Raw genomic sequence first — 27,198 nt, 5'->3', positions numbered from 1 at the left:
AAGACAAAGAATCAAACTGAAAACCTATAAACCCAATCCTCAGTGAAAAAAAATAACATGTATGAAATATTAGGATACTAGTTTTATAAATATTGAAGTTTAAATGGAATCAGAATGAATTGCAATGGCAACCTATATTTTTGGCTATGTTAACCTCAAAGTCATATATATAAATAGCCCCTATATGAATTACATCTGACCACAAAAATTTATTTAAAAAATAAATATTGGTAAGTATCTGCAGAATCTTAAGCTTCAAAGAACATAATGACATATACATTTATATAAAACATGACTTGTGTTTTCCAATTCCATATTGTAGAGTAATAATTTTAAAAAGACCATTAATACTACAACTAATGGATAATAGGTCTTCTTTTACCAGCATTAAAAAAAAAATTATCAAGACCAATGAAAGTTCGGGGCTTTACTCTACTTGAAAGCCAAAAGGTTAGCTGCCAATTTCATGAATGATGGTGGAAGACACAAGATCCCTGGGTTAGGAACAGAGGATTTTATTACTTATGGCACAGAAGACAACAGGGTCATGATACTCAACATTTGTCTCTCTTGCTCTGCCTGTTCCATACAACTGAAGCACAGTTGTTCAGCTGGATGCTATACTTACTGAAACTTTGCATTAGGCTAAGTGAGTATGCTATTACTAGTCACACCATTTTATCAAGGATGATAATGAAAAAGGTGATGATCTGTAGACAACAAGGAGCACATAGGTCACTGTGGGGTAAGCCCTAGGTAGCTCAGTGGGTTAAGCATCAGCCTTCAGCTCAAGTCATGATCTCGCAGTCTGTGAGTTCAAGCCCTGCACCAAGCTCTGTTCTGACAGCTCAGAACCTGGAGCCTGCTTCTGATTGTGTGTCTCCCTCTCTCTTTCCCCTCCCCTGCTCACGCTCTGTCTCTGTCTCTGTCTCTAAAATAAACATTTCAAAAAAAATTTTTTAACATTTACTCGTTTTTGAGACAGAGACAGAGCATGAATGGGGGAAGGTCAGAGAGAGAGGGAGACACAGAATCCGAAACAGGCTCCAGGCTCTGAGCTGTCAGCCCAGAGCCCGACGCGGGGCTCGAACTCACGGACCGCGAGATCATGACCTGAGCCGAAGTCGGACGCCCAACCGACTGAGCCACCCAGACACCCCTAAAATAAACATTTTTTTTAAAAGGAAACCCCACTGTGGGCCAGGTTTTGGTTCTGTACTAAATATTCATATTGATAATCTTATGAAATTTTCACAATAACATCAAGTTGTACAATTTATTGAACTATCCCCAGAAGGGATGGTGGACATTAAGAGAGCATATTTAGCTTAAGTTTACAGAAAAAAAAGATCCTAGATGCCTGGTGCCAGAGATCATAGTTGTAATCACAAATTACGAAAGTTGTAATCTTTTGTCATGAAGAAGTGACTTCCCATCAGGAACTCTGAGAGACAAGTGGTCAACTTTCTCCTTTAAAGTCTTAAAACTACCCAAACAGGTAATGATCCCTCATTGGGATACATGGGATTGGCACATTTTGCTAATGTATTTTAATAAATTGTACTGAGAAATATGTGCAAGAGAAATTGTATGTTTTTCAGTAAAATATTACATAACATTTGCAAGGTTTGTGTAGGACAGTGGTTATCAAAGTACAGTCCTAGCACCAGCAACATCAACTTGACCACACAACTTGTGACAGGTGCAAATTTCAGGCCCCATAACTACCAAACACAAATTCTGGAAATGTGTCCCTGCAAACTGTTTTATCAAGCCCTCAGGGTGTTTGTGATGCATGGTAATGTTGAAGAACCACTTCTGGGGAAAACCCTCCCTGGCTTCCAAATCAGGAAAACCAAAAACAGTAAGAATAGGGAGGGAAACATACATTGTGAAAACAGGGAAATTGAACTACTTCAGACAGAATTGTTACTTAGTCCTCTTCCAACAATTTGGCCTCAAGAATATTCTGGTAAGCATACAGATTCCCAAGCTGGAGATTTTAATACTTTTTTTTTTTCTGGAGATGGGAAAGGCCCCTAAGGAAATCCCTACATATCTGACATTGAAAATGGCCAGTACTCTCTCATTCACACCACAGGCAAGCCCATGAGTTAACAAATCTTGCATAGGATCATAGCAGTTCCAAGAAACCTTTTATGACTCACTCTAAAACATTTAAAAGCCAAACCATCAGTGAAATGCAAATGATAAAAGCATTTTCAGACATGTAAGCTCTCCAAACACACTCTTTCTTAGAAAACTCCTGGAAGTTTTACTCCACTAAAACAAGGGAGTAGACCCAAACAAAGATAGACCTGGGATCCATCAAGCATAGCTCCCAGGAAGAGCACTGAAAATACATCCCATGAGTATATTTGTGCAGATCTGGCAAGTAACTATTCCAGATTGTTTCTCAGAGATGAAGGACTGTAGGTGGAATGCCTCAAAGGAAAACATGAGGCTGTTCATCTGATGGTTGTGAATATGTAAGAAGCGGCATTCAAAAAGGTTTTTAGTACTGTTGAATAATTGGGCAAGGCTTAATGAACTAGAAATGGAAAAAAAATGCCATAAAAAGAGTAGCTGTAAACAGAAGACATGTCATTATAATAATTACATGTCTTTTTAGGGAAGAAAAATTATGGAGCTGTAATAAAGTAAATAATCCTGATTCAGTCAAATCAAGCCTTCAAATGCAAAGATTAGAGAATGTAAGTCAGCAAAAATGGAACCAAGAGAAATCTGTGTGTTTGTGCAGGCACACGTATACACAAAAGTGTTTAAGTAAATGTTATAAATAATGGACAATCAAATATGAATAAATTTATTAGTCTAAAAATTACTAAGGACCTGCAAAGGCATATTATCTAAACATATGGCAATAAATGCCAAAAAAACTAAAAGGATGGAAAACATGTTTTAGCATAAAACTTGCAAGATTACTTTCATAATTTATATAATTATTTGAATTATTATCATTTACTTTGATAAAAATAAAATTTATAATTAAAATAAGGGGTAATAGGGGCCAGATTACTCACTGGCCTAAAACAATAAAAAATGGGCAAAATATATAACAGCGCTTAAAATATCAGGCAGTGAAAAACAGTAATATTTGAGAGACAGGAAATTAATAAAGCAAACCCTTAAAATGCTCCATCCTACTTCCCAGTAGAAATTTCAAGGTGAAGGGAGGGAACACCCATGTAGAGCCTACTGGACACCTTAAGGTTGACACAGAGTTGAGAAAACAAGGAATCCAGTGAACCTAGAGTTTGTAAGACACAGGAAAAAGAGAAGAGAGCTGAACAGAGAGAGGAGTCTGGATTTATGCAGTAGTCAAATATTCAGCTGAGTACTAATCCAGGAATACATGTAATGAAATTAGTCAAGACTAGAAAAAAAAAATTTAGGCCCTGAAAGGACTAGAGAAAAGAGTGTCCGTAGTTGACACAGGGCTAAGAATGATTCCAGTACCTAAGAGCCAGAGTGTAAAAGTCATAAATCAATGGGCAATGATTAGAGTATAAACTGTCTTCCCAAAAGAGCAGGAAGGAGGTAATTTAATCCTAGAACTCCATGCAAATGTAGCTTTGGTTCTACCTAACAAAGTTTATTTTTTTTCACTTGAAAAAAAAATTAATGTTTGTTTATTTTTGAGAGACAGAGTGAGAGTGGGGGAGGGGCAGAGAGAGAGGGAGACACAGAACCCAAAGCAGGCTCCAGGCTCTGAGCTGTCAGCACAGAGCCCCATGCAGGGCTTGAACTCAAAAATGGTGATATCACATCCTGAGCCAAAGTTGGGATACTTAACCAACTGAGCAACCAAGGCGCCCCTTTAACTATCAAAGTTTAAAGGTCAGATCAAGCATATCAAAATGTTTCCAGGTAATCTGATCTTATCCTATGAGAAAAGTTCTGTAATAATAATTTAAAAGCTCCAGCATGCAGTACGTAAAATACACAATGCCTGACATCCAAATGAAAATTACCAGGCACACAGAGATGCAAGAAAATACAACACATATTAATCAACACTGATCCAGAAATGACACCATACTGAAGGTGGAGTAGTGGATAAGGATACTAAAATACGTATCATGATAATATTCCATATGGTCAAGAAACTAAATAAAATACTGAATATGATAAGTAGAGAAATACAAGACATTAAAAAGACTCAAAAATCACACTTGTAGAGATAAAACCTAAAAAATATGCTCGATAAGATTAACAGATTAGACATAGTCATTTGAATTTTTAATTTTAAAAATAAAAATGTAGCAAACTCTTGCCAAGTCATTCTATCTGTAATAGCAAAAATATTTTAAAAATTCTATGCTACATAAGAAAAAGTTACAAAATGTAAAAAAAAAATAGTGTAGATTTAACATGAAGGCACAATTCTGTACTATGAGAAAATCTTTTATAATGGGACACATGCAGGAAAACTAAACAGCTGCTCTTTATTAAACTAGATAATTTTCCATAGTTAAATCACTCTGTGGTTGCCACCGTACAAAGCAGACTTTAAAAAATTATCTTATACTGCACTTAATGGCAGGTATATTGGAACTGAGGGAAAAATAAAGACAAGAACAAGGAGGACTGTGAATCTCAGAACCATATGTACACTTTTATATGTATACTTTTATAGGAAAATGGGAAAATCAAGTTAATGTAATCATACAGGGGCACACGGGTGGCTCAGTCAATTAAGCAACAAGCTCTTGATCTTGGCTTAGGTCATGATCTCATGATTTGTGAGAATGAGCCCTGCATAGGGCTCTGCAATGATGGCATGGGATTTGTTTGGGATTCTCTTTCTCTCCCTCTCTCTCTGCCCCTCCGCCACTTGCTCAACTCTGTTCTCTCTTCTCCTACAAAATAAAATAGTGTGTGTGTGTGTGTGTTTGTGTGTGTGTATAAAATGCATACAGATATTAAAATTATTAATAATCATATAGGAAATAATAGTAAATGACAAAAATGGGCTTGGTAGCATGCTAGAAATTTTATTTTATTTGCCCAATTAACAAAACCCACTGGGCAACTCTTCAATATTTATCATTTTGTAGAATGCATGCTATGCTCCATCACTGAAGAAATATACCAGTTGCTGCAAAGGTTGATATGAATGGTATTTAAAATTTTTTTTAACATTTATTTATTTCTGAGAGACAAAAAGATACAGAGCATGAGCGGGGTAAGGGCAGAGAGAGAGGGAGACAGAATCTGAAGCAGGCTCCAGGCTCTGAGCTGTCAGCACAGAGCCTGATGTGGGGCTCGAACCCATGAACCACAGGATCATGACCCAAACCAAAGTCAGATGCCCAAGTGACTGAGCCACCCAGGTGCCCCTGAATGATATTTTTGACAACAGTTAAGTATCCTTAAAAATCCACTACTTCCCTATGATTCAGCTTCAAATAAGCTGTACTAAAGATTGAAAATGAATGAAAAAATATTTTGGGTATACATTTTGTGCCAACCCCTCCATAGCACATAGGCAGGATGGACCTGAAGGAGCACAGCAAAGGCTTTGCAAACTGAACTGACACTGAAACCATGACCTACATAAAATGATAAAGAATTTGCACTCTGAACTTAGCCACGTTGATTGCATTCAAAAATATAAAATACATTTGTCGTACAACTTTAATAGCATTCAAAATCTTCCACTTCAATATTGAAAATGTATCAGATACAATTCTAAATTACACCAAAACAAAGAAACATAAAATATGATCAACCCTCAGGGTAATATATAACTGACAAATGTCAATCTCATGATGTCACAGGTGGAATTTTCAGAAAAAAAAAAAAGCTTTAACACAGCTACTATTAACTGTGGTAAATGAGGTAAAGATAAACAAATCTAAACGAGTAGAAAATGAGCATATTATAAAGATACACAAGCAGTAAGAGCCAACTGGAAATTTTGGAACTAAATATTACAATATCTTACATCTTAAAAATTATGAATGGGGGGGGGCACCTGGCTGGCGCAGTCAATTAAGTGTCTGACTCTTAATTTCAGCTCAGGTCATGATCTCACAGTTTATTAGATTGAGCCCCATGCTGATTTCTGCAGTCAGCGCAGAGCCTGTTTGGAATTCTCTCTTCTCTCTCTCTGCCCTCCCATGCATTCTCTCTCTCTCTCTTTCTCTCAAAATAAATAAACTTTTAAAAATAAATAAAAATTATGAATTGGGCCAAAGAGCACAATGACAAAGGAAAGATTCAGCGAATCTGAAGGTAGATAAAGAGAAATTCAATTATGAAAAAAAAAAGAATGAAAAAATGTTAAAAGAATGAACAGAGCCTCAGACAAACAGGGATAATACCAACAGTTCTGACATTTATGCCACTGGTGTCCCAGAAGGAGAATTTACAGATTCAAGAAGCTTGTGAATCAATCTTGTAAATTCTGCACAGGGTCTGTAGAATGAAAAGTACAAGCACTGATAAAAAAAAAAAAAAATCAAAGAAGACCTTAATAAATGGAGAAACATATAATATCCATGCTTTGGAATGCCAGGCATATTTAAGATGTCAGTTCTTAGCAAAATGGTGTAGAGATTAAATGTAAGCCTTATTAATATCCCAGTAAGATTATTGGGTATATATTTACAGGCTTACCTTAAAATTTATGTGGAAACACAAAGGAATTAGAATGGCTAAAACAGTATTGGAAAAGCAGCAACCGATTGGAAGAACCACACTACCCATTTTTAATAATTAGTCAATATCTACAGCAACCAAAACAGCATGGAATATCAAAGAGATACACACATATAAATTGATGGGACCTGAAATAGGGAACTTGGAAATAGTTCCCCACACAAATATGACTAGCTGATTTTTGACCAAAGTTACAATATTAATATAAAATGATGGTGGAAAAAACTATCTAACCCTCACATTCTGTGCAAAAATTAACTCAAATGGATCATAGATATACATGTAAAATGGCAAGGTATAAAATTTTTAGAAGAAAACATAGGGGAAAATCTTTGGGACCTGGAGTTAGGTAACAAGTTTTTAGACATGACACCAAAGGTACTATCCCTAAAAGACAATAGCTTTAGTATTTGGATTCATACAAATTGGAATTCTGGGGGCACCTGGGTGGCTCAGTCGGTTAAGTGACCAACTCTTGATTTTGGTTTAGGTCATGATCTCACAGTTTATAGGGTTTAGCCCGTGTCACGGAGCCTGCTTGGGATTCTCTCTGCCTGTCTGCCCCTTGCCCACTCACTTGTGCGCACTCTCTCTTCCTCAAAATAAATATACATAAATAATTAAAAATAAATAAATAAAAATAGGTAAAGGTCTTATACTCACAATCTACAAAAGAAAGATTGCAAGTGATAAGTACCTGAAAAGACATGCAGCATCCCTAGTCATAGGGAAACACAAATTAAAAACACAAAATACCACTGCATAGCTACTGAAATAGTTTAAAAATATTTACATCTATATTTGTCATATATTATACTAACATAATAACACTCTTAGGCATTTATATGGGGAAAACTCATGTCTACATTAAAAACCTTCATCACGGAAGCTTTATAATCACCACAAACATGAAAGCACCTTTGAACACTTGACACGTTAAATGGCTCTACATAGCTCGATGGAATACTACTCAGCAATAAAAGTAATGAAGTATCAAAGTATTCAGACATTTTGGCTGGATCTTAAGAAAATTATGTTTAGTTGGAAATGCCAATCTCTGACGTTTACATATGGTACCATTCCATTTATATGAAATTTGTGAGGTAAATAAATTATAGAGATGGAGAACAGATAGGTGGCTGTCAGAAGTTGGGGGAAGGGAGAATGGGTGTGCCCTTTATGAGCAGCTTGAGAGAAGTGCTTTGTGCTATCAGAGCATTTTTGTACCTTGACTGCAATGATGTGTATATAATTCTATACAAGGGATAAAATGTCATAGAATTATATATAAAAACATACAAGAAATGAGTGCATGTAAAAATAGTGACATCTTAGGAAGGTCTACAGGATGGTTTATTGTATTGTTCCAATAAATTTCCTGTGTTTGGTAACGCACTACAATTATGTTGAAGGAAGCAGGGTGATAGGTACATGGTACCTCTTTGGAGTGTTTGTGCAACTTCTTGTTTGTATTTATATCAAAACTAAAAGATTTTTTAGGTGCTCCTGGGTGGCTGATTCTTGATTTCGGCTCAGGTCATGATCTCATGGTCTGTGGGTTTGAGCCCCAATTGGGCTCTATGCTGACAGCATGGAGCCTGCTTGAGATTCTCTCCCTCTCTCTGTGCCCCTCCCCTGCTCTCTCTCACAAAAATAAATCATTAAACTAAAAAAAAAAAAAAAAAAAACAAACAAACAAAAAAAAAAAACCTAAAACTTCTTAAAAAGCTCAGCATATCTAAAATTATATAAAAAAATTCCTACCCAGACATATGAAACTACTGATAAAGGTAAAGAAAATAGTTACTAAAAATGTATGAAATTTTATTTGTGAGTAACTAAGTTGGGTGCTTTTACCTGTATCTTACTCACCTCGCAATTACTATTACTTTAGGTACTATGATCTCCAGTTTTTAAAATAGAGCACTGACTCAGTGTACAAATATGTTAAGTGGCAGTAAGAAATCTAGTCCAGTTTGACTATTTTGAAGCCCGATCATTTTGTTTATACACCCAAATATTTGTAATGCACTTTTCTAATTAATCAAGTGTACATACTGAGTATAAGCATATCTCTTACTGTTTAAATATAAAATCAGAGGAATATAATAATGTATTACTGATTTCTAGGCCACATCATTTCAACTATTATAATGGAAGAAATTATCATGTTACAGTTGATTTGCATCATTAGGTAACAAACAAAGTAATTGACTCAGGATAATGGAAACAAAACAAGACTTTATTGAAGTGGTTAGTGGGGGTGCTTAGCATATTAAACTAATAGTTAAAACAGCCAGGTCTTCTAAAAAGGAGGAATTGAAGCGTGTCCAGTCATAGAGGCTCATAGACCTTGAGTTGCAGACAAAGGAGAACTCCCCACCAATTGCCCCAGTCTCCAGCTCCTCTATTTTAATTTTCCAAGCTATCAGTACAACCCAGACTGATGATTATTCCCAGGGTGAATCATGGAAGCCAAGTAGCGAAGCAAGGACTTCACTTCACTAGTCTGACTTACTTGCCCATATATTTGTGGCCAGACAGTAGAGCTTCTTATCAAAGGAAGCAGGAAAAAGAATTACACAGATGAAAGCAAAAGCAACTATAATCCACCCCTTCTATGACACACGGGTACACACACACTTCTTATATGTACATATCCATAGGGGCAATAGACATAAAAATAGTTTCAAGATAATCATATATATATATGATATATACATATATATAGAAGAGATGTGTATATATACGATATATATATGCATATAAACACATACATATCTATATATATATATATACACACCTGGATATACTGTATATATACATATAGGTGTCCCAAATGCCATAGGTCAGTTTTAAGCTTTAGTAATACCAGAAATGCAAAAGCTACAAATTATAAACACCACCATCTGAAAGTTGAACTATTTTAATTTCCCTTATATAGCTTTGTGAACTGTCACTAATGCTTTAAAAACATTTTTTGTGTGTATCTGTCCCTCTGACTGAAGATGGCAGATGACAAAGAAAAATTACAATTTATCTTTGAAAATGTATAATTACAGTGTTAAGTGACATGCAAATAATTCAACATGCAAATTATATTGTTCAAAAATTGGTAGCTTTTAGGTTTCTAAAATGATTAAGCTTGAAAAGTGCGCTATGACTTTTGGGACACCCTTGGGTACATATACTTGATCGTCTCTGATGTTTGTCATACGTTCCATCCTTCCTACTTTGATCGTGTAAGAAGTGTGTGTACACCTACACGTGCACAAGCTCATGAAAGCCAAGGAGTGGGTTTTCTTTACTTTTGGTTTCATCTGTACACTAGCTTTTCCTGTCTCAATGATAAGAATGGCTCCCCAGGCAAATAACTGTGTGGGTGAGCATGTTAGAGAAAGGTAGGGGAAAGGTATATGTGCGTTTAAAGAAAAAGATATCGAAGAATAAGTCAAGTTGTTAACAAAGACTACATTGGTGGGAATGTGTGGATGAAAAGGTATGGATGACAATCTGTACCATCTGTATCCGTCAGTGTTCATGCTCTGCTACATGTATTCTGGATAGAGTTATGGAGGAGGGGAATACATTTGGTGGGTTGAAGAGCGACAGCTGGGCTAGAGAATAAGACTACAAGCCAGGTGGTCAAGCCTCCACTAAATGAAAGGGACCTGAGAAGCTACAAGTAGAACTGAGACTGGGAAAGAAATTGACATATCCTTTTAAACCTTCTGTTAAGTTAGCAATCTCCTCCCTGGAGTCCTGCGAAGTCCTCATCAACCTTCTGTTGCACCGGTGAAAGGTCTAGGTATGAGAAATGTGCTTTCTACAGTACTACGAGCTCTCTAGGGATATTGCCCTCTTCTCCACAAGGCAACCTTGCAGATGTCTGCAATGGCATCAGACTCCTGGAGGGGTGAGGTGGGCTGGCAGGGGCAGGAAAGTTGTCTTGCAGATCTCCTGAGTGCACAGTATTCCTGGTGTTCCTCAGGCTCCTCACAGGTCCAAGTGGATATTTTCTCCAGACACGGGCACCACATTTTACCAGGGTAACTTGGGAGCAGCTGCAAAGGATCAGGGACATCCATTTACAGCCAGCCCTCCCTGCTATGGGGCTCACAAGATCTTTTGTGCTCCCATCAGACTGTAGGAAGGTACTGGATACCATCACTTGAAATCTTTGGGCCATGGGTTTGTGTTGCTGTGAGAAAACCAAAACAGAGAAGACGGTCCCTTCAGTGAGAAAGGCAGCTTTTCTTATTTTAGTGATAAGTCCTCAGTCACTCTACATTATTCAGAAAATTTGGGGCCATTCCCGGGCTACAGTCTAACTGATTTCTGGAGCATGGAAAATGAGCCCTTCCTTCGTCCCATTAACTAAAAAGACATACACCCATTTGTTGTAGTGTGAAGCTGGCTTTGCAATGTCTTTGTAGTTTCATCTGTTTAACCCCTCTATAGATCCCTTAGAACAAGGCACTTGATGCTGTAGCAAAAATAAAGAATAAGATGTGGGGACTGTGCACTTTCATAAAAGAATATGAGGATCCTCCAGGAAGCAACACATTAAAAGCTTCCAGAAAGGATCCTCGGCAGAAGGGTACCCTCGATCCCTCTCCTCCTCCAGTTGCAACTGACACTTGAGAGAAAGCAACCAGAACTACAGGCAAATAGTGTATACCAAAGAGGTAAAACAGCAACAACAAAACAACAAAAAAAGGATTCCATTGGTTGTTTCTCTCAAGTGGTTGTAACTCCCCAGCAGATTCCTCAGGGTATGCAACTCACAATATGACACCTGAGATCTCACTCACACCTAGGGAGACTGGCCTGTGTACCAACCCTTCCTCCAGGAGACAATGTTTGTCCCTGCTAAGCCATGTGCCTCTTGAAAGGGAGGCAGGCCCAGGAATATATTTAGGGTGGATGTGACTCCCAAGACATTTGGTTTACCTAGGAATGATGGGCCCAGGCTTGTCTGCCCTACTGAACTACCAGACTGGTCTGTCTTTACTCCTGTCTCCTCAAAGGGCATAAAAAGGAAGCATTCTCACTAATTAATTCCACTTTCAAGTCTATATTCTTCTGAAGGAAATTCATCATCACAGTTACTGGAGAACCTCGGGAGGCATCTCTGCTGGCTGCCACCTTTTCTCAGAACCCTGAATCCCAAATACCCTTGAGGTGCTCTCTTACCCCAAGGGCCCTCACCTCTTCTACAATTTGGCCCCTAGCAGTTGCCACCTTCCAGTGAGTCTTTTTTTCTCAACTGTAATGGTGGCGATGATATACTGGTGTTCACTGTTCTTTCGTTGGCTCAAGAACATCTTGCTGTTCCTCAAGGTGTGACGTCACCTCCCTTCTTCTTCCTCCTTCTTGGGAGAGGAGTGGGTAAAAGTGAAAATGGTTCTCTGCTCCTATGGGTGGTGTGGTGATAGTGGTGAGGGTGGGGGTGGGTGTAAATAAACAACAGTGGGTATTAGGGCTGTTTAGGGAAGATGAAGCCCCCTCAGTAGAGTAAGGCCTACTCTACTTCCTCTCTTCTAGGGGCTGAAAAATAGTCTGTTTATTTGTGTGAAGATTTCATGACAAAATGCTTTCCTTTCTGGCACTGGAACATTATCTTCCTGACTTTCTTCCTGTTCCTCCTCTTCTTCTTCTCTATCCTGCTCTTCTTGCTCTTCAGCCAAGTCAAGGTAAGATGGAAAGTACGGCAGCTAAAGCCCTCACTGATCCCATGCTGCACGTGCTGCTGGAGGACCTCTAAGGTGGGGAAGACTCGGCAGCAGCCCATGCACCTGACACCACTATCCTGGGACACCAGCCATTCGGGCGTCTTGGCCCTGGAACACTCATCCACAGCTGGAGGTTCTGCTGGACTCTCAACCTCCTCCTGTTCCTCTTGGTCTTTGTTGTTCCAGCTGGACTCACTGTCAGTCAGGAGTTCCTTCGTACCCACATAAGAGAGGGTGGCTTCTGTAGGGCTCTTTTCAAGAAAGGTCATTTTTTCTATTCTTATCTTATTTGAGGGAGGCTCCAGTCCTTCCTCTGTGTCACATAAGGCAGCCACTCCCCTTTTCATCTGGACACGCATATAGTAAATTTTCATGAGCCTTTCCTCTTTCATGTCTTCTGAGGTACAAGAGGACTTAGTATCACTGACCAAATGGAATGGGAAGGTGATGTGTGGAAAGGGGGAGGAAGTCTCCAACTGGTATCCAAGACAAGAAACACCTTGATGTAATTGATGGATTCCTAGGAAAGAAAATTCCAAACATAAAATAAGTAGAATAAGTATGTGATGTCTGGAGGACTTAATATGGCCAGGAGAATATTCCTATGCGGAAATGTGAAGCAGAAGCATATGTACATGTTACACTGCAGAATTCTGGGAGTGTTATGTTTTACTTGAGGTGCACCTGGTATAACCGGGGAATTAAGGTGTGGTGTGTCTAGCGGAGTTGTATGTGTGTTTGGGGACATCTCTGGTGAGTGTTTTCGATACTGGTAAAAGGCGATGGCGGATGAATGTGCGCATGTGCGTTAAATGTGAACAAGTGCAGGAGCGTTGCCTATTCTTGCTGCGAGTCGATATGACATCGAGTGTTAGCAGAAGTGACCTGAGCTCTCAGAATGTGTGGCTCCATGAGGGGCCGAAGTCTTTGTGGGTCAAGTGGCATATAGATTAGAAAGGCAGTATATGAAAGTGCATTCCCTCCAGGGTCTATGAATTTTCTGCAGTTTGGCTTAGCATGAGGGAGTTAAAACAAGTTATCTGTGTGAGGCAACATAAATTACTTACGGGATTAGTGTGTAAGTGGGTGAGTCGGAATGAAGGTACCGGGGCATACCTACACCATGTAACTAGAACACAGGAAGGTTAATGAGGAATGAAGTCAGGTAAGTTTGGTAGAAAAAGTAAAAGGAAGGAGAAATGGCACCATACCTGGTAGGAAGGAATACAGATGAGTGAGTGTGTGTGAGCATATGAATTCATGCTCCTCTGAGGGGGAAGGTTCCGATGAACTGCCCACACCAGCACTGTGCTCTACATGACCCATCCCAGTGTTCATATGAGGAGCTGTGTCTTATCTTTGAAGGGACACTGACTCTCTCTGTTCCTCTGCAGAGGCTTCAGCCCAAGCCTCCGCCCTGAAACCCTTTTCTGCTTTTGAGGGGAGACTAAATAAGTAGGGCTTGGGCCAAGCAGCTCAGTTTTACCTCCTCTCCATACTCAGACCCCACCTGTTTGTTTTTCTTACCACACTCATCAACAGGAACGAGCTTGCGTACAGAGGAAACACAGGAAAAGTATTCTGAGACAGAGGACTTTTCTTCTGCTGCCTGATTGCAGGCAGGGACCACTACACATGACTCAGCAGGAGGGACATCCTCTTGACCTTTCGTGACTTCTGGAGAATGGAATAAACACGAAGAAACACACAAAAAACCCAAAACATTGAGGTGGCATTTTGTGGAGTCATAAAAACAAACAAAACCAAACAAAACATTGAGATGTGGCATTTTCCAGAGTTTGTCAATTCAAAAGACACGCATTGAGTGGACATTAGAAGCCACACATCATTACCAAACGTGAGACTTGCTCTCATTAAAATGAAGGTGACTTTCTCATTTGAAACCCAAAAACTTTAAGGTGCGTTGGCCTTTGAAAACTTCACTTACTCTAAGATATAAGTAAATAATAATTATTAAAATTGTGTTTATGGTGGATGCCCATGATATTTAGTACCTCGTATGTGATATTTCTGGAGATGTGTAGAGAATACTGAACACTTAGAAAGAACCATTCCTGGAAAACAGTATGCAGTCACTTAAGTTGGATATTAATAGCTTGATTTTCCTCATGGGAAACTGTGTAATTAGGGAATGTGGGGTACAAGTTGTATGAAGACCTCTGCATCTACATCTACTTACATATGGATATGTATCTATCTACACACACATATAGTGAGGATAGATAGATGATGGATGGATGGATGGCGAGAGAGAGACAGAGAGAGGGAGGGAGGGAGAAAGAGAGAAACATAGATACAAAGATATGTATATATGCAGATAAAATCGATTTTCAAGATTCCCTCGGAACTCTGGTGCTGGAGATGGTCAAATTAAGACTTCACAGACTCCTCTTCTGGAAATGTATTTCTACATTTCTCTTAGATTTTTAATCTTCCCATTCAGATCCATTAAGGGCTTCTTCCAAAGACAGGGATGCTGAAATGGTATATTCTGCCTAACAATTAGAAACAGAGACCCTGGGCAGTCCTTGAGAGAAGAGGTCATCTATGGACATTGCTGAGCAAAGGAGCTCAATTCTAATTTTTGACTAACACGCTGCCTCTGCCTCACCACCATGCCTGAATCCCCCTCAGCCCCTCCTCTCCCCCATCACATACCACTGTGAATGGGCCTGTCTGGAGAAGGGACACCGAAGATCTGTTCTGAGCCTGAAACCTTTGCCATCTGGTTGTGGAACTGGACCAACCTAGAGGGTCCAGAATGTGAAGAGTCTTCACCTGATTTTAAGATCTCTGGGGAAGAGAAGGAAAATCAGGTATTTTTTTGCCTCCACTAAACATTCAAGAAATACCACATAGAATCACACACATGGCACTTATCTTCATGAAGATTATAGTCTAGTTTCTGTTCAAAGTCCTAAAATCAAGGTATATAAAAATATTTGTTGGAATGAAGTATCTGATGAACTATGAGTACCCTATGTTGTTTTCTGGAGTGTATCTGAGCTCAAATTCTTTCCAGGTACATGATAAGGTAAAGGTCTCAGTTTGACAGTTGTGGTTTATGATATATAAGTCCTGCTGCTTCATGGTAGGTTTAGAATTTACAGGAAAGAATTGACTGACTTCCACTGCTGGTCCTTATCCTCCCCTTCCAGGTTATCTACTCTTGTGGAACCTCACATGAGGGCCCTGCTGAACAGGTATGCAATGCAGGACCTGGAGACTCCAGTAGGAACCCCAAGGTGGACTTCAGACCACACCTCTCAACAATGGACACAGCTCCCCTGTCAACAGCTACTGACTGCTAAATGGTTCAGCCCTCATTTGGCCCTGTCACTGGTGTCACTTTTCTCACATTCCCCACACATTGTTCTGATCAATTTTTGCACCTATACTTACCAAACTCATACCCTACCTTTAAGTCTTCCCAATCTACAGGTAAATTCTAGGTTGTTGGTTATTTTCCTACTAAAATATGCATATTTCTTGGATCACCTCTATCTCTACCATGACTTTAAACACATCATGGAAATCGCCAGTTTGTTTTCCTTCCTCCTACATTTCCATGGACTTTCAGGAATAGGTGAATTTTTGTTCCTGATAAAGTAACTCAGGATTAAGTCTCTTATGTTTAAAAACTTCAGTTAAGCCTGGACCCCAATTTTCACTTCACAAAATACATCTATTTTGTCTCTTGGATGACTGGTAGGTCATGTTGGTGTAAGGATGAGACAAGTCAGTGGAGGTGGTGTATCTTTCAGAGAGTTCGTATGTGTACCAGATTTGATGAGTACAGTCTGATGTGTGCATGTGTCTGTCAGGTTTCTTCAATAATTTTATGTAGACAGTATAGGGGTGACACGGACATTGAATGTGAAGGTGGCGTTGAGTATGATGTGTTGGGTGATATGCATCATAATTCTGTATAGGTACAGCCAGTACATCTTCCCTGTATCATGAGTGATCTGTGTGTCATATACTATTGAAGTTCAAGTAGTTACATAATATCTGTTGGTTTATGACAGACTATATGAACCTGGGTGATTCTGTGAGATCTGGTGACACCGAGAAAGTGTTGGAAGACTAACCATGTGAAGGATACATGGGAGACCTCTTATGAGCTCCCAGATTGTGGAATTGCATGAGGAACCCAAGGGACTAGGAACAGAAAGGTTTTAGAAGATGGTATATGATTGTGTTGGCTTCACGCATTACTGTGTAATATGAAGTTCTACAAGAGTGAGATTATCTGTGTGAGTTAGAGATTACAGTATCTAAGGAATGAGGTTAGAGAAAGCAAACATGAAGAATACAAATGCTGCAAAATCAGACGTGAAGGTTTACTATGTGAGGATCTGAGCTTATGAGAGTGTCTGGGAGTGTAAACGATTGGGAGCAGAGAACGCTGAATGAAAGGATGAGTGTTAATACGTGTAAATGTGAGGGCACACGGTAATGAGTCTAGTTGTGGGTGTGATGGAATAAAGATTCCTGTGTGTTTACGGGGGTAGGAGGTTGTTAGAGATAAAATTTAAGGATTCTTTTCAAATCTCTGTCCCATCTTCACCCATTAGAGGACATATGCTAAGGAGTTTACTCCTCTCAAAGAAAAAAAGGAAAATCTAGTGGTTCCTCCTTAGATACTCTCTCTGGTCCTTGCTGGCCCATTTCACACTGGTTGTCAGAACTCTGCCCACATTATGACCAACCAAATTCATCTTCCCAGGTTCAGACTGAGTTTATCTTGCCATTTCTCAGAGATGTCTGACATTTCCTTAGCCTCCATCTTTGCAAACACGGTTCTGTTCTGATATCCTTGCACTTTGGGCTATTTGTCCTTTTTGAGATTTCCCTCTAATCTCTCAGTTTTATTTTATATGGATGCAAATGAGTATCCCCCAAGGGGGAAGACACCTTGCACTCTCACTGTAGTCCAGACGTAGACTTGGATCAGCTGATACCAGTTTGTAGACAGCAAATGCCGTGCTTACTTTCTCTGCCACTCCCTACCTCCAGTCCAGACATCTCTACTTACGAGTATTCTTATTGTCAGAGACAGAGAATGAACAGTTTGAGAAAATGACATTGTTTTCTTTGTGCCTGGGAATAGGACCAATCAGTGTAGTTTCCTTTTGCTTGTTTGAGATTTCTGTTAAAGTGCATCCAAATTAAAGCGATATATCCAATCATTCATACACTCAGTTCATTTGGGTTTCTAACTCAGACATACGTGTGCCACGTATGGAGAATACTGCATGGAGAATAGAGTCTTTTTTCTGGCCAAAGCTCCAGAATATAAGTATTCAAAAATTTTTTTAAAAATGTTCCCAAGTGTTGATGGTCAGGTAGATATATGTATATTGTCTTCATGGAGACCCCTACAGTGTGTCCGGGAACTGTCCTATGACAGAGTGTAGTCAATATATTTTAATATTTGTTTACCTGACTCTACATCTGCCATTGCATGTAACACATTTTCATTTTCGTTGTTAACCTATTCACATGTCTTTACGTGTAACACATTTTCATTTTAGTGGTTACAGGCTGAATAATACCTTAGCCAAAGATGCCCATAACCTATCCCCAGAACCTGTAATGTTACCTTATAAGGCCCAAGGGACTTGACAAATGTTATTAAATTAAGGACCTTGAAGTAGAAAGATTATTTTGGATTAGATGGGTGGATCTATATGACATATTTTAGACTTCTGACCTCTATAATAACAGGATAAAGTGTTGTCTTTAATCCACTAGATTTGTCATAATGTTATAGCATTTGATAGCTAATAACAATTACCTTAAACTAAGGACCTTCATATTCCCTGGGAGCTTTCAAAATGGGCAGGCTCTGTTTCAATTTCCTTTCTTTTCTGAGGGTGAGTTGCTTATGTGAGTCAATGGTGCTGCCCACTCTGTGCAAAATACGCAGCTTCGAATACTTGAACTCCCAGTCATGTTACATGTGACTATCATCTAATACTTCAGGTATACCTGTTTTGTTGACCATCTCTGAATTCATGATTACCGGTCTGGGTGTATTAATCATCAAGCCTATTTACATTCAATCACAGACTTACCAACTCCTCAGCTCACCTTTTTTTTAAAATTTTTTTTTTTAAACGTTTATTTATTTTTGGGACAGAGAGAGACAGAGCATGAACGGGGGAGGGGCAGAGAGAGAGGGAGACACAGAATCGGAAACAGGCTCCAGGCTCTGAGCCATCAGCCCAGAGCCCGATGCGGGGCTCGAACTCGCGGACCGCGAGATCTTGACCTGGCTGAAGTCGGACGCTTAACCGACTGCGCCACCCAGGCGCCCCTCCTCAGCTCACCTTTTGTTCCTGTGTTCCATTCCTTCTTTCTGAATAGATTCTGTGCTTTTAACTTTTTTATATTTTATTTTTTACTCTTTTTACCTGAAGAATGTCTTTATTTCATCCTTATTCTTTATGATATGACTGTTCTTTTCCTTCAGCACGTAATTTTACACTGTCTTCCAGTGTTGACAATCGCTGCTGAGATGTACACTGCCTGACAAATCACCGTTCTTTTGAAGTATTGTGTGCTTCTCTCTAGTTGCTTTAAGGTCTTTGTTATTGAGGTTGTGAATGTTTGCTTTAGTATACTCAGGTTTGGATTTATTTTTGCCTTTCCTGTGATCAGCTTCCTAATAATGTTTCCTGATTCTAAGGATTTGTATCTTCCATCATTTCTGAAAAAAATCTTGACCATTAACTCCTTATGTTGTCTTACTTTCTTCATATTACTCTTCATGAACCTCGGTTTGATATGTCATACTATCACATTTTGTCCTCATTTATTGTAATCTCTCTCTCACACTTCCCATCTATTTATCTCTCTGATTTCTATTTGTAGGTAATTCCTTGGCTATGTCCTCTGGGTCACACATTTTCTTTTCATTTGTGTCAAATGTGATGTTTAATTCATCCCACACTTTTTATAATTTCTAAAATGTTATTTCTCATTTCTAAAACTACCACTTTTTTAAAAAAACCTTATTTCTTGGTAGTGTTTTCAGTTTTTACATCTTTAATAGTTTTAAACATTATTTACCACCCCTAAAGTACTATTAAATTAAGTGAACTTTGAAGCTAAAACTTGGCGTTCACGGTGTTTGCAGAATCTACCTTGAAGGTATATATTTTGTAGTTTTCGATTGTGAGCTCAAGTTCATCAATTCATTACCTATAGGACTCTTTAACATAGATAACTAATGATGCAGGGCTCTTTTATATTTTCTGTGGTCATGTATTACTAGAGTGCTACAAGCTAAGGTTTAATTTTATATTAATTCTTAACTTGTAGGCTTAACGGACACCACAGCAATTGTGGATACTGTGTCTTTGATTCTACTTCTTCCCTCAATAAATGATGTTTGTCTCAAAATGAATGCACAGAGTACTTTCCTATCCCCTACGAGTGAAAAGTGTTTATATATAATGAATTCCTATTGTGGGTACAGAAACAGAGACCTAGACTCCCAAATAAGAGAGGAGGAGAATATGATAACTGGACCCAATGTGCACCTTTCCCGCAGTGGCTGAGCAGAGATGCTGAGCTGGACGTCTACAGGTCTGTTGAGATTCCCACTCCCCTGATCTGCCTACACTTTAAATGCCCTTTCTTTCTCCTTACCAACATAAGGATGATAGTGAGAGGAAGAGTTACAGGAGAAGTATTTCAATTCAGAGTGTCCATCTTTTGCCTCAGAGACCACAGTACTGTCTTCCAAAGAGTACTCAGGTGGTGGATCATATCTGTGTGACTTTGGGATTCCTAGAAAATGAAATCAGGGGCGCCTGAGTGGCGCAGTCGGTTAGGCGACCGACTTCAGCCAGGTCACGATCTCGCGGTCCGTGAGTTCGAGCCCCGCGTCGGGCTCTGGGCTGATGGCTCAGAGCCTGGAGCCTGTTTCCGATTCTGTGTCTCCCTCTCTCTCTGCCCCTCCCCCATTTATGCTCTGTCTCTCTCTGTCCCAAAAATAAATAAACGTTGAAAAAAAATTAAAAAAAAAAAAGAAAATGAAGTCAAAGTCATAAAAATAGTTGGTTCCATTCTGTTCCCCTCCTACTGTCTTCTCCCTAACCTACTCTCCCCACTGCCAGCACCCTCCTGGGGAAATACTTATTTTTTCCTGAACAGTACTTCAGCATTCCATTCTTCTATCTGGATCTTGCTACTATGGCTCCTCATATCCATTCACCCTGGTTAGGATTTTTGGTACCATTTGCTTTCCTTTACATTTGATACTCTTTGACCCTCCACATTCAACATCCTAGAGATTTATAACCTCAAATGAAACAATTGATGAATTTTTATTTTTGAAGAACATATTTTTTATTATTATACCAGTGTCTCTGTTTCCAACTTAACCAAGCTCACTGCTCACTAATAGTTTAAGATTATGATCGTTCCTCTGGGGCGCCTTGGTGGCTCAGTCAGTTATGCATCCAATTTCGGCTTAGGTCATGATCTCACAGTTTGTGAGTTCGAGCCCTGCATCAGGTTCTGTGCTAACAGCTCAGAGCCTAGAGCCTCTTCTAATTCTGTGTCTCCCTCTCTCTCTGCCTCTCCCTGACTTGTGCTCTGTCTCTCTAAAATAAATAAACATTAAAAAAAAAACAATGATCATCCCTTATGGATGTGTCTGCTATGTGTATAATGCACATATTGTAGCAAACTGTTGTGATGGATGCAATGTGATTTGTGTGTATAAGTTCCTAACATGTTGCTTAAGACAGGACTGATTTAATATATGATTGATTTGGTGTTTGTGAATGTGAATACAGGGTGAATTTTGCGTGAGTGAGAACAGTAGGTATGCTTCGTGTCTGTTTCAGTTCAGCTAATATCTATGTGTGTAGATTGCATGTCCCATGATTACATGTTTGAGTGTGTATATGCTGTTATGATTCAGATGTATAAGGTAATGATTAGGAATATTCTCTTTAAGACTCACAGAATTAGTTGATTTGTGAAATCTAAAGAAATAATGAAAGAACATTAGAAGGTGTAAAAATAAAAATTGTAAGAGAAAGAATATATGAGCTTTGAGACTATGTGAAGATCCAAATTAAATGGGGGTATAGAGGAGGATGTGGAAGGTTAAGTGTACAGTGACATGTGACTGCATAAGAAAATAAAGGCACAAAAGACTCATGTCTAAGGGATTAAGATAAAATCTGAAAACTACCACCTAACAATTTAACTCAAGCATTCTCCAAACAGAAATATGTCAGATAGCAAAATGTATGTAATAGAATATTCAAACATCACTTTTTAGAATAGCCCCATATTAAAAACAACCCAAATACTCAGAAAAATATGATCAATAAAGAAATTATTTATATTCATAAAATATGTGTTTGTGTGTGTATATATATGTGTATATATATATATGTATGTATGTATCTGACACACAGAACATAGATAAATTTCACAGATATGATGAGTTAAAGGAATCAGACACAAACTATAAATTGTGTACTACTATTTAAATGAAATTAAAAAAAAAAAAACAGGGATAACTAATCTAGGGTTCTAGAAGTCAGATAAATTACCACTGTTTGTATTGTATGGTAGGGACAAAAATATGGCATAGAGAATTTAGACACATATGGAAGATTATAAAGAAATGAGTGATGGGAATAAGGAGTGCAAAAAGTGTATATGGTGATAAGTGTGAGAACACTGGCTCTAAAAATACATGAAAGGGACGGGTCTTAGACTGGATGTCTCGGAAGTCTACCTCAAGTCCAGATCTCAAGGATCCTACCTCTTTTGGTCCATTTCAAGCTTTGAGTAATTTCACACCTTCCTGATAACATATATGCTTTGCTGGCTCATACTGACATTCTCTTCCACGTTTCTCTAGTAAAATTCTCATACCCAACACTCTCCCACCATTTCCTCAAATAAAACACCACTCTCCACTGATCTTTTGGGGCTTATTCTAATCCTCTTAAGTATTTTTCTCTTGCAACTGATGGCTTCCACAGTTGATCATGGAAGAAGATGAAGACACATTGTGAGTTTGTTTCTGTACTAGGGAGCCTTGTATCAACTAATGGGCAGAATCACCCAGTTTATCTCTGGCCTCAGCCTAGATCCCAATTTATTCAAAACACTCTCCTTACCAGCACCAGCAAACATGTTTTCTGAAGAGATGCAGGAGAAGTAATCTGAAGAGGAAGAATCTCCCCTTGCTATCTGGTCTTGAGTTGGGGCCATTCCCTTGTGTCCATGAGGCAGAACTTTTATATTCGTATCTGCTGAGAAATTACAGGAAAATAATAGAGATGTAGTCCACGTTTGCTGTTTGTACATTTATCCATCCATTAAACAAACAAGAAGAGTCTACCATGTGACATGTTTTGTGAACAAACATGGACTCCATTTTCATGGATAACAAAATATAGCTCATTTATTGTATTTATATCATGATTGGTTGGGTTTATATAAGGGCACTCTTTGTAAATGGAGCAGAGACTATAAGCTGTCTCCTTTCGACCTGGACATACTACTAAATTATATTTGTCAACTTCTCTTGTGGTAGTTCTGACCACGTGATTATGTTTTTCACAATAGAAATGAGTGGAAATGGCATGTGCCACTTCCAACCAGAATCATAAAGACCTCCTCTGTGTCTGAGCTCTTTCCTTTTCTAGCTGATGAGCATGTTGATAACCCAGGGTCTATTGCAAAACTGCATGTTAATGATAGCAAGGTTTCCATCAGCCCAGGAGGCTTGACCCACTCCTCCTCATATACCCTGAATTATTAAATAAGTAAGAAATAGATGCGTTTGTGTATGAGTTACAAAGGCCAAAGTAGAGATGTAACGTGTTCTTGAGGGGCAAATAAATGGACCTAATACATAGTACATAGTACATACCAAGCATGTGTGATATTAGTATCTACATTTTCCTGGCTTATTTACATTCTACATGTGTGTATATGTGAACACATGGTTGTGAGTGCATATTTTACAGCTCTCATAGTTTACACTTAATAACATCTCTCAACATACACTCATTTTATTGTAGGTAGACATGACTCACTTTCTAGCCCTCTTTCCCCAGAAACCCCAAACACTGTTGGAAGTGCCAAGTTCTCTTCAGGAGTAACAACTGCCACTTGGAACCTTGGGGTTGGCTCTCAACTGTCCCCCACCCCCACTCCCTTGAACAATGGTCTTTCCTCAGAGAAGTTACTTGTTTACTGTTAATCTCCATGGTAACCAGAATTATTTCAGTTCCCATTTTTTTTCAGGAGAAAACCACAAAGTTTGTCCTCAGTTCAACCATTACGGCTAAACAGTGGTATGTATGTGTATTCTGCCTTTTTCTTGCATTTCACATAGGAGCCCCACATTTACATTTTCATAGTCTGAAGGAAAACAATTCTTTTTTGCTTCTAAATAAATAATGACTTTAAATTCTCATCCCTCTACAACCAGTTTTAAATGTTTTAATTTTTTTCTCACTTTTATGAGCCACATTTTCTTCTTCATTAACAGAAGAAAGGACTATTAGAAGACTCATAATAACATCATATACTTACCCAATGCCCTTAGGCAAAAATCAAATAAAGGAAAATACGATTTTTTTAAGTAAAACTGTACTACTCAACCACTACGCCTGTGACACAGTGAGTGACATGGTATAAACAGTACAGATCTTAAGCTGAAGAGACAAGGACTTGGCCATTTGAACTTTCTCTTTACTCTCAGATGACCTGTGGCCTCAGAAAAACCAGCATATACACATCCCTCTCCTACCCATCCCTCCTCCTCTCCCTTGCCACAGCTAGGTATACTCTCTCCCTATTTTTTTAAGTTTATTTATTTTGAGAGAGAGGGAGAGGGAGAGAATCCCAAGAAGCCTCAGCAGTGAGCCCAATGTGGGGCTTGAACTCATAAACTGTGAGATCATGACATGAGCCAAAATCAAGAGTTGGACACTTAACTGACTGAGCCACCCAGGTACCCTTCTCCTTTTTTTTTTAAGAGGCAATTCCATGGTATCCTATGCTCAGAGAAGATGCTTAACACATACCTCTTGACTTCTTGGAAGTTTCGGGAAAGTATGTACTTTCCAGATGTTTCCTTTTTTGTTTCTGCTTCATGCTTCACCTCTTCAGAGTGACTCAAATCAATACCTTTCTCCCTGAAACTCTGCTCTCAGAGAGTCAGTGGAAAATAACAGAGAATCAAATCAGTACATTCAAGAACAACAACTCACTTGAGAAGTTACCTCCTCACTAAATCACTGTCTTGATCAGTGCTCAGTACACCATCAGGACTATTATGATGCAAGTCAGCATCAGAATTCTGTGACCTATGCGTTACATCAGTGCACCCCAGGGACACAGCTGGTACTCACAGGACAGAAGGAGTGCCATGACCCACTGACTAGAGCAATTGCTTTCCCCCCAGTGAAAACCCCATCAGTGACTTGAATTTGTGAACTTTGCACTTGGTATCAAAACTAGACATGACTTGGATCAAACAAAGAACATTCTTTTATGTATCTACAGTAACCGCATTACTAAATCTCCCCATGTGGAAGATATTAAAATCGTACCTGAGAGAACTAGGTCTGAATGGTAGAAAAGAGTTGACATTAGATCTTATTAGCAGTACTATTTAACTTATGTGAAATGGTTATATGTAAGGTATATGTTGGTATATACATATGCAGTTGAGGACATCTCATAATCCTATACAACCCTAAAATATATTGACATTCCCCACTCCCGGGAATAGTCTTATGTATTTTGACAACAAGCCGTTGTCTCTTTTGCTACTCTTTTTTCTAATTATTTCCCAAGAGATTTGGGGAAAGTTAAGGCCTTGGATTACATTTACATTCCCTGGACCACATAATGAAGCTTGTTCTCAAGCATGAAGGTCTCATTCTACAGGCTACTGTTCCAGGCCCCAGTCTATGTTCTCTGGAAGGAGCGGGGCTCTGTACAGGTTTTGAACTCTGTGGTTAGCTCCATCCTATCTCCCATCTACCAATGCATACACCCCCTCCCTTAGGGGCAATCTGTATTTACTTCCACCTCAGCAGCTGGACTAAAACTAGGCCATAATCTATGGCCTCCTTCTGTCTTCTTTGGTCCCAGTAGGCACTGCCTCTGCACATTCCCCTCACTCACCAGGGGCTCAGCCTCTTACAGCCCCTGAATGGCAGGCACATTTATCAAGAAATGCTCAGCCTTGTTAGCAAAACAAAAATTAGATACTATTTTGCATGTATCATATTGGTAAAAAAATAGTAAAAAAATTGGTAAAAAAAATAATTATAAAGATATGGGTGAAAAAAGGAATCCTCATGATCTAAAATGACTTACGTAGCCATGGTGAAGAACAATTAGTCAATATTTTGTAAATTTAAATAAGCATTTACTCCACAAGCCTACAATTTCATTCCATAAAGAGGTCATTACAAGAGCGATACTCATGGCACTATATATACCAGCAGGGAGCGCTAATTTTTGTTTACTTTAGTTTCCAACTCAAGAAGAAAGGGCAAGCAAAGTATGATAGGTACATGTGACAGAATTAATTTCCAAGGGTATAAGTCATGCCCCTTAAAATATATGACTACAGGGAAGAATGTGATCAGAGATAAAAAGAAAATATAATGCAATCAAATTATCACAAGTACTTCCTTAACCAGACTAGTTACTAAGCAGAATTATGAACTCAACAGTCAATACTTTTTGGAAGAAAAAAAAAGAGTAATTTCACCCAAAAGTAAAATGCCTCAGATTATGTCTAGATGCAAGAGAAAGAATTGTTCTGAAGATTCTTTACTGTATTAGTTTCCTTTTGCTGCTACGGCAAATTACCACAAGCTGGTGGCTTAAAATACAAATGTATTATCTTACAGTTCTGGAGGACAGAAGTTCAATATGGGCCTTACATCCTGAAATCAAGGTTTTCGGTTCTGTCTGGAGGCTCCAGGGGAGAATCTGCTCTCTTTTCTCCTCCGGGCTTTAGAAGTTGCCTGAATTCTTTGGATCTTGCTCCCTCCCTTCATCTTCAAAACACACCACTTCAGGGGTACCTGGGTGGCTCAGTCAGTTAAGCATCTGACTTCCGCTCAGGTCATGATCTCCTGGTCTGTGATTTCAAGCCCCACATAGGGATCTGTGCTGACAGCTCAGAGCTTGGAGCCTGCTTCGGATTCTGTCTCCCTCTCTCTCTGCTCCTCCCCTGCTTGTGCTCTGTCTCTCTCTCTCTCTCTCTGAAAAATAAATAATTATTTAAAAAGAAAATATAGCACTTCAATATGTTTCCACTGTCTCATTTCTGTTCTATCACTCTCCCACCTCCCTCTACTAATGATTCTTGTGATTACATGAGTCCCACACAGGTTATCCAGAATACCTTCCCATTTCAAAACCTTTAATTTAATCCCTTCCACAAAGGCTCTTTTGACACTTGGAGTAACCTATTCAGAGGTTCTAGGGATGGGTGGTGGGAGGGGTTTGACATTTTCTTCCAGGGGCAGGGAGAATGAATATTTCAGCTATCAGAGAAAGACAAAAACAAAGCATGTGAGAGTAAATTCACCTAAAGTAAAATATAGTGAGGTAAGAATACAAACCCTAAATGAAACAAGAGCAATAGGGGAAAAAAAGACACACCAACAGTGGATATCTATTGAGTAAAACAAAGCAGGGCAAAATATAGGAACAACCCCAAGTGGGACACTAA

At 38.9% G+C, this 27,198-nt stretch overlaps 1 protein-coding gene across 2 annotated transcripts; it reads right to left on the bottom strand.

Moving 5' to 3' along the window:
• Window positions 1–8,908: 8,908 nt before the first annotated feature.
• LOC121010590 (protein FAM170A-like) lies at window positions 8,909–26,627 on the bottom strand. Of its 2 annotated transcripts, XM_040444313.1 has the most exons (8): window positions 26,367–26,627; window positions 24,524–24,642; window positions 22,604–22,738; window positions 20,103–20,243; window positions 15,102–15,236; window positions 13,950–14,099; window positions 11,899–12,942; window positions 8,909–10,888 (listed from the first exon to the last, which is right to left on the bottom strand). In XM_040444313.1, exons 2-7 carry the CDS (start codon window positions 24,591–24,593, stop codon window positions 12,254–12,256), a joined length of 1,320 nt encoding a protein of 439 aa, XP_040300247.1. In that variant the 5' UTR covers window positions 24,594–24,642; window positions 26,367–26,627; the 3' UTR covers window positions 8,909–10,888; window positions 11,899–12,253. The 2 variants fall into 2 exon arrangements, with proteins under 2 accessions (XP_040300247.1, XP_040300248.1); XM_040444314.1 differs by lacking the exons at window positions 22,604–22,738; window positions 26,367–26,627 and having other exon boundaries at window positions 24,524–24,729.
• Between the last annotated feature and the right edge of the window lie 571 nt (window positions 26,628–27,198).

The sequence above is a fragment of the Herpailurus yagouaroundi genome, unplaced genomic scaffold, assembly GCF_014898765.1.
Source record: "Herpailurus yagouaroundi ecotype Mexico unplaced genomic scaffold, PumYag 192, whole genome shotgun sequence".
Lineage (NCBI taxonomy): Eukaryota > Metazoa > Chordata > Mammalia > Carnivora > Felidae > Herpailurus > Herpailurus yagouaroundi.
This window is presented reverse-complemented; position numbering and strand designations above follow the sequence as displayed.